This window comes from Podarcis vaucheri, assembly GCF_965113315.1.
Source record: "Podarcis vaucheri genome assembly, chromosome: 8".
In the NCBI taxonomy this organism is placed as follows: Eukaryota; Metazoa; Chordata; class Lepidosauria; order Squamata; family Lacertidae; genus Podarcis; species Podarcis vaucheri.
Window position 1 is genome coordinate 95,157,932 of NC_138766.1, and position 15,450 is coordinate 95,173,381.

A 15,450-nucleotide genomic window follows, 5' to 3' on the forward strand; every position below is an offset into this window, starting at 1 on the left:
AGTCTTAGAATTTTGTCTCTTTCCTCCTTCGATCTCAAGGTAATCAGACAGTCTCTCGGCGCCTTTCTGTTCTGTCTTCTGCCCAGTCTAAATGCTGTTGTGATTTTAAATTCGTCTTCCTCTAGGTCTTCCCAGAAATCAGCAAACTCTTTCGTTAAAAAGTCCGTAAGATTGTCTCCTTCGTCCTCTGGAATTGATCGTAATTTCAAATTCCTTTCTTTTCTTTGTAGTTCCCACAATGCCAGAGTTGTGTCGTGGTCATAGACCTTCCTGGCAATCGGTTCTAATTTTTCCTGGGTCTCTCCAGCAATAGTTCTGGCTTCCTCTGCAATTTGACGTGTGGCAGAATTTTCTTGTGTAAGCCTGTTTATAGATTCTGTATTCAGGTCAAGTCTTGTTGTTAAATCTGTCAATTTCTGTGAATTCTCTGTCAATTTCTTGGTATTTTCAGCCGTCTGCTTTGTTAGATTCTCCAAAGACTGGTTTATCTTAAGAAGGGCTTGCGACACTGCATCCATGGAGACTGCTGTACCTTTTTCTTGTCCTGTTGTCACTGTAGGGGTTATGCCTGAGATCGAGCCTCTTTTCTTATGTTGCTGTAGCTGTTGTTGATATTGCCTTGTCTTGACTCTCGTGCTTATCTCATCTACTGGGCCACTCATATCTCAAGGTCGTTTCCCACGAGAGCCTTCTCCTAAAGGAAAATTCCACTGTCCCAAAGCGTAGCAACTTTTAATTTACCCTCTAGAGGGAGCAAATCAAAATGTCCGTAAACAAAGGCAAGGAGTATTTGAAAAGCAAATTTATCGGGAGGCTTCTATATGTATATTGCAACACTTTCTCATTAAATAAAGTCCCAGCCTTCCCTGATATATTGTATCCACAAAGTCCCAAAACTTTGTATCAAATAAGCAATGAGACTTCCACTTTGTTACTTTCACAAGAGTCTAAAGTCAGTTCAGTGTTCCTTTGTTCTAATAGCAGTTTGTGCCAGGTTGAAGGCTGCAGAGAGTTCCCTTTCCTTTCAGTTGGTCATGCAGCTTATAGAGTCACTTATTCCTCCCCTCTGCCCTGCAAGCTAGAGGGGATAGTCAAAGTCCAAATGTCGGATTCAAGCAGTTAAAAACAATATCCCATACGGATGCAGCTCAGTAACTTTCGTTGCTTTAATTGTCATGCAGTCGGGGGAAGGCAGACTTCCTTAATTTTCGCCTTTCCCGTTTTCAGCCTAATTTCAGATAGTTTTGGCACGAATAGAGGTTCAATCTTACTCACGGGTCTTTTTTGTCCAAATTGTTCAGGAAGGGAATCGGCGCTCTCCACTAATGGCGACGCGGCTTCACCCTGCGGGCTGGGTAGCGATTCTCAGCACCGCGCTCCCCGTTGTCGTTCCGGAGCCTTTAAAAAGGCTCTTTCTGCGGTAAAGGGGGGCGCTTCAGGTGCCCACCGAATCTCCTTGTTCACAGGCTCCGTTCCTGTGATTTTAGGGGTCCCCCGCTTGCCGTAGCGGGTCAGACCCGAACTCGCAGAGCCGTCCTCTCTCCGGAGCTCGGAGAGGGAGCAGCCATTAGCGCTGGCGCCGAACCGGAAGTCCCTCCAAGCAGGGGGGTTCTTAGGCCCAAAGTAACCCATAAATCCTGTTCCTTTTTCTAAATCCTGCAAATGCAGCCTCCTTGTCTCTCACCCTGTTCATTAGGCAGTCCTTTCACCTTTATTCAATAAAACTCCCCAAATGAGTTTTGAGGGGGAGGCATAATTTATTCTGCACTTTTTTTTCTACTGCTTGCAAAATTCTGCTTCTGCTAATCCTGGTTCGGGAGAAGGAGACACGCTGGAGCCTCATCCCAGCCTTGGCTTGGCTTGCAGAAGTCGCCAGTTTCAGCCCCCAGTTTGAAAGAAAAGAAACTGCCCCCCCCACCTTGGCCTGAGAAGCGAGGAGAGCGAGTCCGCACAGGCCTTGCAAGGAGGCAGGCCTTGCAAGGAGGCAGGCGGCCTCTCATGTCCATCTTGCCAGACCCCAGGGGACCGTAGCCAGCTCCCTCCTCCTCCTCCTCCTCCAGTTTCTGGGATTTCAAGAGTTACTACTTCCCACATATTTTAAAGCCGTCTGCTCTGTCATCTCAAGGACTAGAAACTGACTAGAGAAAGAATAAAATGAAAGCAGGGGTTTTCAGGATCTCCTGCCAGTGCAGACTCGGCCTTCCTTTCTCTGTGGGTCGCGTTACACAATGGGCCCCATGTTCTGGGAGGCAGCAGTGCTTCCAAACCCCACTTGCTGGAAGACACAGGTGGAGAGAGGGCTGCTCTTGTGTTCGAATCCTGATTGAGAGGGTCATAATAATAATAATAATAATAATAATAATAATAATAATAAATAAATAAATTTTATTTATTCCCTGCCCTCCCCAGCCAAGACCAGGCTCAGAGCGGCTAACACCAAATATAAAACAAACTGATTGAAATACAACTTACAAATGCAGGAGGGGAGAGTGCTGCTCTGTGTTCGAGTCCTGCTTGAGGGTCTCCCCCTGGGGCACCTGGTTGGCCACTGTGAGAACAGGACTAGACAGGCATTGGCCTGATCCCCCAGGCTCTCCTTAGGTTCTCTGATAGTGGACAGAGAGGGGTTTCTCTGGACCCTTCTGGGGAGGAGCGCCCTATAGGGGTTCTTCTCCCTTCCAAGAGGCGTGACTGAGTGCCCTCTCTGCACCACAGGCAGGACCAGCCACGTTCCTTTCCTCTCCTCCAGGAAAGATGCCAGAAGGAGCTGATACTTCTGAGCTGCCTGCTTCAGTCGTCACTTCTGTTGCAATCTGCGCGGGTTCTGAAGTATTCAAGATCAGAGCCAAGAGCCACTCGGTGTGTGTTCTGCCGTGGGGCTGGTGCAGAGCAGGGGCTGGCAAAACAGCCCAGCGGGCTCTCTGGCTATTTCCTCCTGCAAGCAAGTTCTGGAGGGTGTGATCTTGCAGTTCTGGGATTCCGCCTGCTGCCTCCTAGAATTCAGGCTTCTTCAAACTCGGCCCTCCAGATGTTTTGAGACTACAATTCCCATCATCCCTGACCAGTGGTCCTGCTAGAGTTGTAGGCTAAAAACATCTGGAGGGCCAAGTTAGGGGGGTGCCTGCCCTGGAGTCTTCTTGCCTTGCACCTTCGCCTGAAATGGGACATCGTTTCCTCCTTGGCTCTCTTCTGGTGCACTGATGTTCCCAGCTCCACAAGGTTGCTATTTGTGTAAAAGAAAAAGGGGCAGAGCACAAGGCCTGGTCCCAATCCCAACCACAGGGAATTGGCCAGAAGGTAGCAGCTGCTGGCCAGAAGGTAGACTGCCTCTGAATGCGGAAGTTCCACAGAACCTCATCACTCATCACACTTCATTTTTACCCTCTTTTCTTTCCATTTTTAGCTTTTACAGCATAATTTATTTGCAGAAGTTAATCGAAACAAGTCCAAGTATTAATTTGAGGGCACTGCTTTTTAAGGTAATCTCTATATTTCCCCCAATCTTTTTGAAATTTTTGTTTGGGCTGACCCCTAAATACATCAGTCATTCTAGCCAATTCTATATAATCCAATAATTTATCTTGCCATTCTTTTTTTGTCAGTATTATTTCTTTTTCCCCAATTTCTGGCAATTAGTGTTCTCGCAGCCCCTGTTGTGTAAAGAAATACTTTCTTTCATCACTCAGGCAGGCCTTGATTTGCAACATGAGGGGCACCTCCCCTAGGAGCCCCTGGGGCTCCAAATGGGGCAGGGGTGGGAGAAGCCCCTGCTAGTTTCAGCTAAGCAGATCTCTGGTTCCAGGGCTGGGGAGGAGCCATTCTCGCGCTGAGGCTGCAGCCTGCTTTGCCACCTGGGGTTGGGATTGGGGCCAGGCCTTGTGCTCCCCCCCTTTTCCTTTTACACAAATAGCAACCTTGTGGAGCTGGGAACATCAGTGCCCCAGGTGTTGCCTGCTGACTGTCCCCTGGGCTTGTGGACTGTTGCTTTGCGTTGTGAAACCACGCCAAAAGTGCCCTCAGATGGGCCCGTCAGGCACTAGGACCCTGTGCTGGTTGCTGCTGGGGGCCTGGGAACCACAGCTGCTGGGGCTGAGTCACTTCCTCTCCCTTCCCCTCTGCCCCCCCCATTTCCAGTCCTAAGCCCCACAATGAACCAGGAATTCTGCACATTTGACACAGAGGCAGGAGCTAGATTTTTTATTATTATTATTTTGGGGCGTGCACATCTGGCGTTTCTGCCAGGGGGCTTTGGGCGGGTGGCCAGCTTGCAACCTCTGCAGCCTTGTGCCCACTGGGCATCCCCTGGCACCAGGCTGGCAGTGGGGGGCTCAGAGTGATGTGGGGGCAGACAGTGGCTTCAAGTTACAAGAAAGGAAATTCCGACTGAAGATCAGGAAGAACTTTATTGGCAGTAAGAGCTGCTCAACAGTGGAACAGACGCCCTCAGAAGGTCTCCTTCCTTGGAGGTCTTTATGCAGAAGGTGGCTGGTCCTCTGTCAGGGATGCTTGAGCGGAGATTCCTGCATTGCAGGGGGTGGACTGGATGACCCCCGAGGTCCCTTCCAACTCTACCATTCTGTGACTTGCACAGATGGGGGGAGGTTCCACTTGACCTCTGCCACACTCCTCTTGATCACGAAGGCCGCGCTTCCAGTCCGTGTGACTTCAGTCCTTCCCCCTCGTCCTCCCCGTGGACAAATTCACGGAAAAGAAGGCTCTGGGAGGCTCTTGGCTACCAGCCATGACGGCTACCCTCTGCCTTGACAGTTGGAGGCCGCGATGCTCCTGAGACCCATTGCTGGACCCCACGGGAGAAGAGAGGGCTCCTGGGCTCATGTTCTGCTCCCTGGCTTCCCACAGGCACCTGGGCGAGGTGGGCCATGGCCCTGATCCAGCAGAGTTCTTCCGACAGCCTGTTAGAGCTGCCTCCCATCAAGCAGTAGGAGCAGGATCCATCCTCCCTCCCTCCCAGGGTCCAGTAGCCCCAGCTGTCTGTTGGCCTGGTGTTCCTGCACCAGCCGTGGGCCTCACCCCACCCCTTCTGGAGGGCACAGGACACACCCCTTTCATGCTCTCCTCTCCTTCTATTAATATTATTATTACTGCCCTTCATCTATTTGAATTGGACTCGGAAACTAATTGGTAGCCAGTTGGACCAGGTGTAATATGCTCAAACCATCTTCTCCAGTGAGCAACCTGGCCACTGAATTTTACACCAGCTGAAGTTTCCAAACCATCTTCAGAGGCAGCCCCACATATAACGCATTGCAGTAATCTAACCTTGAGGTCACCAGAGCATAGACAACAGTAGTTAGGCTATCCGTGTCCAGATAGGGGCATAGCTGGGCCACCAGCCGAAGCTGATGGAAGGCGCTCTGGGCCACTGAGCCCACCTGAGCCTCGAGCAACAGCAAGGGATCCAGGAGTAACCCCAGGCTATGAACTTGCTCCTTCAGAGCAAGTCTCATCAAGAGCAGGCCACCTCCCAGCCATCTGGTCTAAGAAACCACCCACTAACAGTGCCTCAGTCTTAATCTGGATTGAGCCTCAGTTTGTTGGCTCTCATCCAGTCCATTACTGAGGCAAGACACTGATCCAGCACTTCCACTGCCTCACCTGCAGATGTAGAGAAGAAAGAGAGCGGAGTGTCACCAGCATCCTGCTGACAACATGCTCCAAACCTCCGGATAACCCCACCCAGCAGTTTCATGTAGATATTAAACTGCATAGGGAATAGGATTGAGCCCTGCAGAACCAACACTGAAGCCTCCATGGGGCCTCCAAACACTCCCCAAGTCTGAGAGCAACATATTTTGGATGTGTGAGCCCCCCCCCGCGTCCTGCAGGGTGTAGGATATGCCCCCTCCTGTGCCATTTATACTTCACCCAGGCAGGAGTTGAGGCAGCGCTTAGATGTGCCAGCAAGTGAAATCTCCCTGTCCGGGCGCGCTCGACCTGCGTCCCACGCGGGAGGGGCCTGGACAGAAGGAGCCCCCGCTGGGGTGCTGCAAGGGAGCCGCTCTGGCCTTGCCAAGGCCGCCTGGTGCTGCAGCCTCCCCGCCCCCCCCCCACTTGGCTGGGGCTGAGTTGCTGCAGCCGCCAACTCTCGAGGCCGCGGATCTTCGCAAAAGCCGCGTCCGGCTGCAGCGGGCTTGGGGTTTTTTTTTTGGGGGGGGGTGTCACTAAAGTGTGTGCAGAGGTGAGGCTTGGCTGAGTGCGGCCGGGGCGCACGTGCGGGGCGAGGGGCGGGCATTGCTGGCCGCGGGGCGGGTCCTGCGCGACGCGCCACCCCCCCCTCCAAAGTGCCGCAGTGGCCGCGGCTTCCCGCTCGCTGCTGGACGGGACCGGCGGAGCCCCGCGCGCTGATTGGCTGCCGCGCTGCCGGTGGGCCCGGCCCCCTCCGCCGACAGAGCCCCCGGGGGGCGACGGCCGAGCAGGACCCCCCGACAACGCCGCCGCCATGGACACGGCGCGCTCCATCCAGCACGAGATCAGCTCGCTCAAAGGTACCCGACGGCCGCCTGCCTGCGCCCCCGGGAGATCCGCTGCGGGAGAGGGGGGGGGGCAGAAGCGGGGCGGCCCCTGCCAGGACTGCGGCGCGACAGAGGGGTCCGGGGCGCGCGCCTGGGTGGGGCAGGCCGCCCCCCATCCCTCGGCTGCGGCGCAGCACCTCCGCCCGGCCAGGTGAGGGAGGGCGGCAGGCCTGGGGCGGTGGCTCAGATGCCGGGCCCTCCGGAGGCCCGTCCCGTCGAGGGGCGCTCGGAGGAGCGGGGGGGGCACCCTGGAGATCGATCTGGGAGGCCTGCGGGGCTCCGGCCACCGCTGACCTTTGGCCCTTTGCCCGCCCAACTCGCCCCCGGGAACCCCGCGGCTCCTCCGCTCTCTGCGGGGCAGCCGCCCTTCCGGTGCAGGCGGGGTTGCCACTCCGGGCCGCCCCCCCGTTCGGAGGGAAGCCCCTCTTCGAGTTTCCTCGGCGGCCGCCGCCGCTGCTCAGCTTGAGCTTGGCGGGGAGAAGGGGGGACCTTTTCGTAGGGCTGCACTCAGACGGAGGTTAGAGACGCCCTGGTTTCCTGGGGGGGGGGGAGTCGCTCCTGCAGCCGGTCCCGCGGTCAGCCCCGGGGGGGGGCTGGGAAAGATCCCCCGGGGAGCCGCCCGCTTTTGAAAGCGCCGCCGCCGCTTGTGGCTTCGCAGGAAGCAGGTCTCTGCCCCGGGAGGCTACAGTCTGAAACCCGGCATGGGGCAGGAAGGGAGTGAAGGCGTTGCTCAGCCGAGGGGTTTCCTGGAGGGATGAGCTGCGGGGGAGGGGTAGAGGAAGGAGGGGAAAGGGGGGGTAGTATCTGATCTGCCCCCCCTCCCCGGACCAGGGGCAGTGAGGGAGAGCGGACGGAGCTGTCTGATTGAATGGGAGACCTGCAGGCAGCGAACCCTGTGCTGGGGAATCTGCCAAGGGGTGGGAAGAGAAGAGGCACAAGGCCATGTGCAGAGCGCTGCGAAGGCCAGGCTGCAGTGTTTGGTTTTGGTCGGGGAGCAGCTGAGAGGCACCGTGACCTCCAGCCGAGGGCTGGGTCTGACCCTTCACCCGGGAGTGGAGCTTTGCAAAGTACACACAGGCAGAGTCAGCAGAGAGTCACCCGCCTGGTGGTTGTGTAGAGTCTCTGCTCCAGGGGCTCTGGGGCAGTTTAGCCCCACCTGCCGGATGCTGCCTTCTGCCCTGATTGTGCCCAGTCACCTGGGCTAGATGTCCCCCCACGAGTCTGATCCTGCAAAGCGTCAGTGGGGCTCTCTTGCCGCTGTGCCACTCGGGCGAGACGTGGCTCCAGAGAAGACTCTTCATATCTGTTGGGGTGCCAGGGTCCCTGGCGTAGGAGCTGGCTGGATGCCAACTTGAATACAATATTGGGGGGGTATATAAGCCCTGCCCCATCTAATTGATCACAATCTGTGGTGCACACAAACACACCCCCATTGAATGGCAGTGTCACCAACTTTGGGGGCTGGTCCCCTCTGCCCCCGGAGTGGGCTCCTGCGATGAGTAAGCGATGAGAGATAGCTCAACTGGCAGAGCCTGAGACGCTTAATTCCGTTTTCAGCTGGGGAGGTGGCAGGGGGGGCACCCAGCTTGTTTCCTCTGCTGATTGATGGGGTCAGGGTGGGCCTGTCGAGAGTGGGGGAGGGGAGAGTCCTGGTGCCTGCCCTGAGCTGCTGTGGCTTCAGCTGAGTCCTCTCCTGCCCTACACTCCTTGCCTTCTGCCCCACAGCCCTTGAAATGCCATGGGGTGTGTGTGGGGGGTGCACAGTCCGAGAGCACCCCCCCAAGGCCTGGCCACTTGGCCTGGCTCTGCTTGGGACTTGGCCCTGGGGGTGGTGGGGGGGGAGTGTTGGCAGCTGGGGAGGAAACCCAGGGAGAGCTTCAGCAGTGGGGAGGGGGCAAGGCGCCTTGTGGGTGGGAGGCTCAGGTGAGAGTCCAGGGCAACACCCGGCCCTGAGTGGCGCTCACTGAATCCGGGCAGCCTTTGGGGCACACTAGTCCACAGTGAGACTCTTTTATTTAGTTATTAAATCTGTATTCTGCCCGTCACACCTCAGGGCAGCTCCCAATGTAATTCCTGCATTGCAGGGGGTTGGGCTAGATGACCCCTGGGAACCTTCCAACTCTACAACTCTATGATTCTACAATATAAAAATAGTAAAAATAGGTACAGCAACACATCCCCTCTCTCCCCAACGCAGCACGTGGCAGTCAGACATGCCCCTGTCTGTGCCCTTCACCGTCTTCCCATCTTTGATTTATCTCCTATATTCAGAGGAGGTTCCTTCTGCCCAGTTAGACTGGTTTTACTACACAGAAGCCCCATTGGGAACAGTTGGGGGCATTGCAGGCTGGCTTGGCCTGCTTGCAGGAGGGAAGGGCTGCTGCTGTGCAGAGGTGGGGATCCTTGGGCTGCCCTTGGTCTCTGGGGATCAGGCCAGGGGGCCTTCTGCCTTTCAGAGTGGGCTGGGAGGGGCCCAGTGTGGCAGATCCTGCGTACATTGCCAGGGTGGTTTGAGTGTGTGCCACTTGGGCTGCCAAGGCACTGCAGAGGTGCCTTTGTGCCAGCCTGCCTGATTTACCATGAGAACAGGCTGCCCCCTCCCCCGGCCTGATTATTAATCCGGCCCCTGCCCCCTCCAGGCCCTCCCTGCTTGGCACAGCCTGCCAGGCTCCCCTTGCAAACAGCCGCCTCTTTGTTCCCTGGCTCAGAGCGGAGATCCCTGGGCAGCCCCACTTTGGGCAGTGATGGGGGCTGGGGTAAGGAGGGGGTCAGAGCCTCTGTCCTGCCCCTCTTCTGCAAAGGCTTTCCCCCAGGGTGTGGGGCGGAAGAGGAGGAGGAGATGGGGAGGACGGTGGGGGCTCCAAGAGGCTGCATGACATCTCTGGTGCCCCATCTCCCTCTCAGGACACCCCACACCCTGTGCTCTTCAAGGGGCCTTCGGAGAGCAGAGAAGCTGGCGGGGGGGGGTCTCCTTATGCTCTGCCTGTCCTTCCCCCTGAACTGCACTCCAAACTGCACCAGGTGTGATGATTTGGCTGGAGAGAACAGAGTATCATTTGGGGAGGGTCCATCCCCCCTTGTGGCATATCTGTGCTCATTTGCCCCCCAGCAAGCTCCTTTGGAGGTTTTCATAAGCTGCACAGTTGGCTCCTCCTCTGAACCCTGGGTGCAAATTGTGCCCAGCCAAAGCCACAGATCCCTAGGGGGGTGGGACTGGGGGGGGTCTATTCCCCTTGCAGAAACACCTGCCTGCCTGTGTCCAGTGGGCTGCCCCTCTGAGAGGCCTGGGAGCCAGAGTGTGAGGGAGCAACTTCCCCAGGTTGTAAGGAAACCGTTTCCTAGAGCAGAGAAAGGATGGAGCAGGGCCAGAGCTCTGGGTGGCTGAGTGGGGTTTGTGAAGCTGGCACCTTGGGGTTTCCACAGTTGTGGGGTCCTAAGCAGGGACCCCCTCCTCTCCTTGCTTTGCCTGGCTTGTCTTTCTCTCTCTCTCTGTGAGGCCCGTAGAGCTGCTTGTGGTTGCCATGGCCTGATCTCCAGTGGCGCTTTGGCATGTGTGTGTGCGCGTCCGTCCATGTGTCTCCCTGGCAGTCGGGACTGGCTGGAGGCAGAGATCCGGGCGCCTGCCTGTCACTGGCTGACTTGCTTTCAGCCACTGAGCTTTGCTGACGCTGCGCTTTCCTGCAGCTGCAGCAGTGACATATTTTGGTGTGTGTTGAGTGGGGTGGGAGCTGCGCCTGTCGGGTGAGGCGGCCTGTGAAACCAGGCACATCCCCAGGACCTCTCTGAGCAGATGCCCTGCTGCCTCTTGCCCCCCCCCATCACTGGTGGAGGGGGGGTGCTTTGCAGGGCAGTTGGGGAACGTGGGGGAGCCTGACTTCTCCCCCATCTAGATCTGCCTGCCTGGGGATCCTTGGAGACTGACTGTTTTCACCACATCCTGTAGAATTCTGTCAGTTATATTTTATCCCACAAAATCCGAATTTCAGACAACAAAAAGTTGTGATAAAAGAAAAATCCTTGGGTGTGGATTTATTCCGCTGCCCAGCTCCTCAGGGTGCCACTCCCTGTGAGTCCCTCTGGTCAGCAAAAGGAGGAGTCTCCAGCCAAGTTAAAGAAGCAAATCAGCGGTCAGTAGACCCAGCCTTTATTTGTTGCAACAAAGTTCAAATACACAAAAGAGTAGGAACCCTGAGCATGGAGTTGCATGGACTTTTAAGACCTCTCCCCATTTCCCATAATACATTTTTCAACAGCATCATTGATTAATAATAATAATAATAATAATAATAATAATAATAATAATAATATCTTTATTTATACCCCGCCCTCCCCAGCCAAGACCGGGCTCAGGGTGGCTAACACCAGATACAAAAACAATTGATTGAAATACGACTTAAAGTACAACATTAAAATACAGCCTCCTTTCACAAAATAGGTCACAAAGTGGGAGTGTTTAGCATGTGGAAGCATGAGCCCATCACCCACCCCTGTCAATAACCCCAGGTCCCACACCTTCTAACTCTTCCCCAAAGAACAAGAATAGTATTTGCCCCTCCCCCCCCTGGCTGCAAGGCCAGCTCCTGCGCTTCTCCTTTGAAGTGTCAGGATTCAATCCACCATCCCTGTCTGGGGTAGGGGCTGCCCTTGGCTGCCTCCTGTTGTGTGGCTAAGTTCACACCTTGTGGAGGGGAAGGAGTGTGTGACCTTATGCTTAAGGGATTATGGAGTCAGGGGGAGCCCTGGATTTCTCTCTTCCAGAGGAGTCATTAGCCACTGGAACCTAGGAAATCTGTCCAACCATTGAGTTTTGGATTTATTTTTTTTAAGTTTCTACAGTTTTCTATATTGGATAGTCAGAGGAAACAGTACAGATACATGGTATCTGCTTATTGCTACAGTTTTATAGACTGCTTTTCTGAGCCTCTTTGCTGTTGTGCATGTCTGGCGCTTGTGTCAACGGTCATTGTCCTGGCCTTAGAGGCTGTGGTGGGGACTTGGGATTTTGGGGGAGTCTTTTAACTGCCCCCATTCCTGATTTTAACAGTGGCCTTCACTGCCTCCTGGGGGAGGGAGTTCCACAGGTTAACCCTGCGCTGGCTGAACAAGTCATTTCTCTATCTGGCCTGAATCTTCCAAGCTTCCTTGGGGGCCCACGAGTTCTAGTCTGAGAGCGGGAGAACTCTCCCCTTTCTCCCTGCCAGTGCTGCTTCTTCCCTGCTCCCCCCCCCTTTCACAACTGCCCTTTCCTCAGCACTTCCCAGCAATGGTAGGAGCAGGTGCAACATGTTTCTCAGGGGAGGTGCCCTCCTTGGGGCCTGGGTGTTGGGGGTGTGGGGCCAAGTTCCCCAGAGCCTCTGATCCTTTTCCTAATCCTCTATGCATACCTCAGGAGGCCCCGCAGGAGGGGTGTGTGTTCAGGGTGCATTTTCCTGGCATCATTTTTTCCTGATTCCAGGTGGGGCAAGGAGCCCCCCCCCAGTACCCCAAGTGCATTCACACCATCCCTTTGCCCTAGACCTTTCCCTTCTCAAGCCAGCCCCCTCCTTGCAGTCCCTCGCATGGGTCAGTTGATGTGTTCATTGAGGAATCCTGTTTGTCTTTCTCTTGGGCTGAGGCTCCTTGCCTGACTGGGCGCCAGTTATGTGAGCTGCTCTGCCGCCTGGCTCTCTCCTGCCATCTGTTTATATCTGCTGGTGTCTTACTGTACCCGCTCTGCAGGAAGTGTGTATGATTTTCAATGAATGAATGAACCGCCATAAGGAAGCTTCCACCATAATTTAGTAGGGAGTCCTTCACTGCAAAGGGTTGGACTAGATAACCCTTGGGGTCCCTTCCGACTATACAGTGACAGTTCCCTTGGCCTCCTGCTGCTTGGCTCACTTGCTGGAGCCATTTCCTCCTGCCCAGAGCAGGTTCCGAGTTGGCTCTGGCTGGTGTTGCAGGAATTTATGTATAGGTGTGGGGGGGTTGCCCCTCCAGCAGATCTCCTGCACATGCAGCCCACTACCAAAATCAGCACAATCCCTTTTGAGACTTTTGTGACTTGTCCCCACAAAACACTTCATCACAGTTTCTTCCTATCTATTCAAAGGGCCTTTGCTACACGATACCAAATGTAAGAATTCACTGATCAATGTATCTGTGTACTGGCTCACTGGGAAAACTTCAGAAATTCCTATAGACATGTGAGCTCAGCTCCTCAGCAGCCCCTCGGCCTGAGGGATAATCCCTGGCCTCCTGATACCTGAGTGCCAGACAGGTAGCCATTCCAGAAATAACAAACCCAGGTGAAGACAAAAGGGTGGGATGAACTGGGCTGGGAAACAGGGAAATGTAAACATCTCTTTTGTTACACTTGATGGGTGTTTGGTGGAGGGCAAGGGGAACCATGGGGCAGGGTCCAGGATGCTCAGATTACTGCCCCCAGACCTCCCCTTTCCTGATGTAACCATGATGTAACCGTGATGTAGTTGGGGGGGGGTGTAACATGGGGATTGGCAGCTAATAAAGATGGGGGGTTCTTTTGTTTGGGGCTTCCATCTTGTTCCACCTGGTGGCAGGTGGGAGTCCTGTCACAAAGACCAAGCCTCCTGGCTGCTGTTTTGCTCTGGGATTCCTGGCTGGGGTCCTTGTTTTTTTTTGTCCAAGGGAGCCCTCTGATTTCTCTCTTAACACTGGCGTGGCCCCTCCCTCTGGGTCTGCGTCTCTGCATGTGTGGCTCAGGTGGGGCAGAGAGTTGGAAGCAGGCCTTGGCGTCCAGAATGTCCAAGAAGCCTCCTTCCCCCTGGGTGTCGCCTTCTCCTTCCTTGGTGCCCCCTCTCTGGCCTCTGGGACTTTGGCGGATTCTTCCCAGGTTCTCTGGCTTTCTGCTTCCCTTTCTCAGGCGCTCCTGGCCAGCCCCCCAAGATGCTTCTGGCTAATGATTAGCTCCTTGGAACAATGCAGCCTGTTTCCTGCCGGCTTCTGGGCCAGAGGCCAAAGGGGGGGGGGCAATGGCAGGAGGCTCTTTGTTTGCCCAGGCTGAGCTGCTGGCGCCCCCTCCTGGAGGGCACTGGCACTGCTCTTGTTGAGGCCTAGCTGCCACTGCTGCCTCTTGCCTGTTTCTCTGGGGTATAACAGGCATCTCTTGCTGGGGGGGGGGCAGGTAACCTCTGGGGTGTGTGTGGGGAGGGGGAGGAGCAGCACTCCTTATCCAAGGGAGTTTTGCAGCCCTCCACCCAGTTAGGTGAGGTACACGGGTGGCGCTGTGGGTTAAACCACGGAGCCTCTTGGGCTTGTCGATAAGAAGGTCGGTGGTTCGAATCCCTGCGACGGGGTGAGCTCCCGTTGCTTGGTCCCTGCTCCTGCCAAGCTAGCAGTTTGAAAGCACGTCAAAGTGCAAGTAGATAAGTAGGTACCACTCCGGTGGGAAGGCAAACGGCATTTCTGTGCGCTGCTCTGGTTCGCCACATGACCCGGAAGCTGTACGCCGGCTCCCTCGGCCAATAAAGCGAGATGAGCACTGCAACCCCAGAGTGGGCCACGACTGGACCTAATGGTCAGGGGTCCCTTTACCTTTACCCAGTCAGGCTGATGACCCTCCTTCTCCACGGCTGCTGAGAAGCAGGAAGAGGGAGGCTTCTTACAGAGCAGATCTGGGTTGTTTCTCTCTTTACACCCTGCCCCCCCCTCCTGTGCCCTGGCTCAAGCCCCCGGGGCCAAAAGGCAAGAGAGCTGCAGGACTCGGCCCCAGAGCCAGAAGACAGTGCTGCAGCGTTTGCGGTGAAAACATGGTTGTGCCCCCTGAGCATGTGCAGAGTGCTTTCCCTCCCTGATGAGGGCAAGGATGTCTGCCGTAGGTTCTCTCTCATCACCAGAGGGCAGTCAGTATCTGCTTTGCATGCCTTGGGTGGGGCTCCCTGGGTCTTGGGGGAAGCAGCAGCCAGAGGCAAATCCTGGACAAATATTGACCTTGGCTGGTAGCTCAGGAACCTGCCCTGGTTGGGGGGGGCAGGGCAGGAGAGCCTGGGAAAGGAGCTGGCTTTTCCTGCTGTCATGCCCTCCTCACCCAGTGATGGGGGGGGAGAGAATGGGTGCCAACTGGCTGGAGGGATGGGCTGGGAACGTGTCTTGGGGGGGGGGGTTGGCGTGGAGAAGGATGTGTGCTCCTGTGTCTGTGTGTTGATGGAGATGAGAGCTAAGGTGTGGCCTCGCCTCTGCCCTGGACGCCAGGTGTGGCCCTGCGCAAATCCAGCTCCGCCTCCCTCCTGAAACAGAGCTGGCCTGCATCTCATTTTCCACACAGTTCCAAGTCAAGCTCACTTGCTGGGGGGCAGGTCCTGTTTCGGGGGGGGGGCTTTGTTCCCAGGTTAATCCTTGAAGTGCAGGTGGCTCTAAGGTTTAAGCTCTGCCAGCTGCACATATCACTCTGAGCTCTTGGCGGGGGGGGGGGACTATCTTGGGGCAGATCCTCTGGCCCCCCTGCGGATAAATCTTAGAACTTTAGAGTTGGAAGGGACCCCCCCCCCAATAGCTGCCAACTTTTCCCTTTTTAAAGGGAAATTCCCTTATTCTGAATAGGATTCCTCGCAAGAAAAGGGAAAAGTTGACAGCTATGCCCCCCCCCCAAGAGTCATCTAGTCCAATCCCCTGAAATGCAGGAATCTCAGCTATAGCGTCTATGACAGATGGTTGTCCAACCTCTGCTTAAAAACCTCCAAGAAAGAATGATCCCCAACATCTGGAGGGAGAGCGGTTCAGTGACGAACAGCTCTTACTGTCAGAAAGTTCTTCCTGATGTTTAGTGGGCATCTCCTTTCTTGTCACTTGAAGCCATGGGTTCAAGTCCTACCCTCTAGAGCAGGAGAAAACAAGCATGTTCCCTCTTCCCTGTGGCAGCCCTTGAGATATTTGAAGATGGCTCTCATGTCGCCTCTCG

The 15,450-nt window shown here is 55.3% G+C and overlaps 1 protein-coding gene across 9 annotated transcripts in view; it reads left to right on the top strand.

Annotated features, from left to right (window-relative positions):
- The window catches only part of PLEC (plectin), a 118,469-nt gene that overhangs the window by 39,830 nt on the left and 63,189 nt on the right, over positions 1–15,450 (top strand). For 2 of the 9 annotated variants that reach the window (XM_082235360.1, XM_082235361.1), the window contains exon 1: positions 6,446–6,506. The exons of the other annotated variants lie outside the window; for them this stretch is intronic. In XM_082235360.1, coding sequence (XP_082091486.1) covers positions 6,461–6,506 — 46 coding nt within the window. In that variant the 5' untranslated portion in view covers positions 6,446–6,460. Of the gene's footprint in view, positions 1–6,445; positions 6,507–15,450 lie in introns of those variants that run through there. 9 annotated transcript variants of the gene reach the window in all.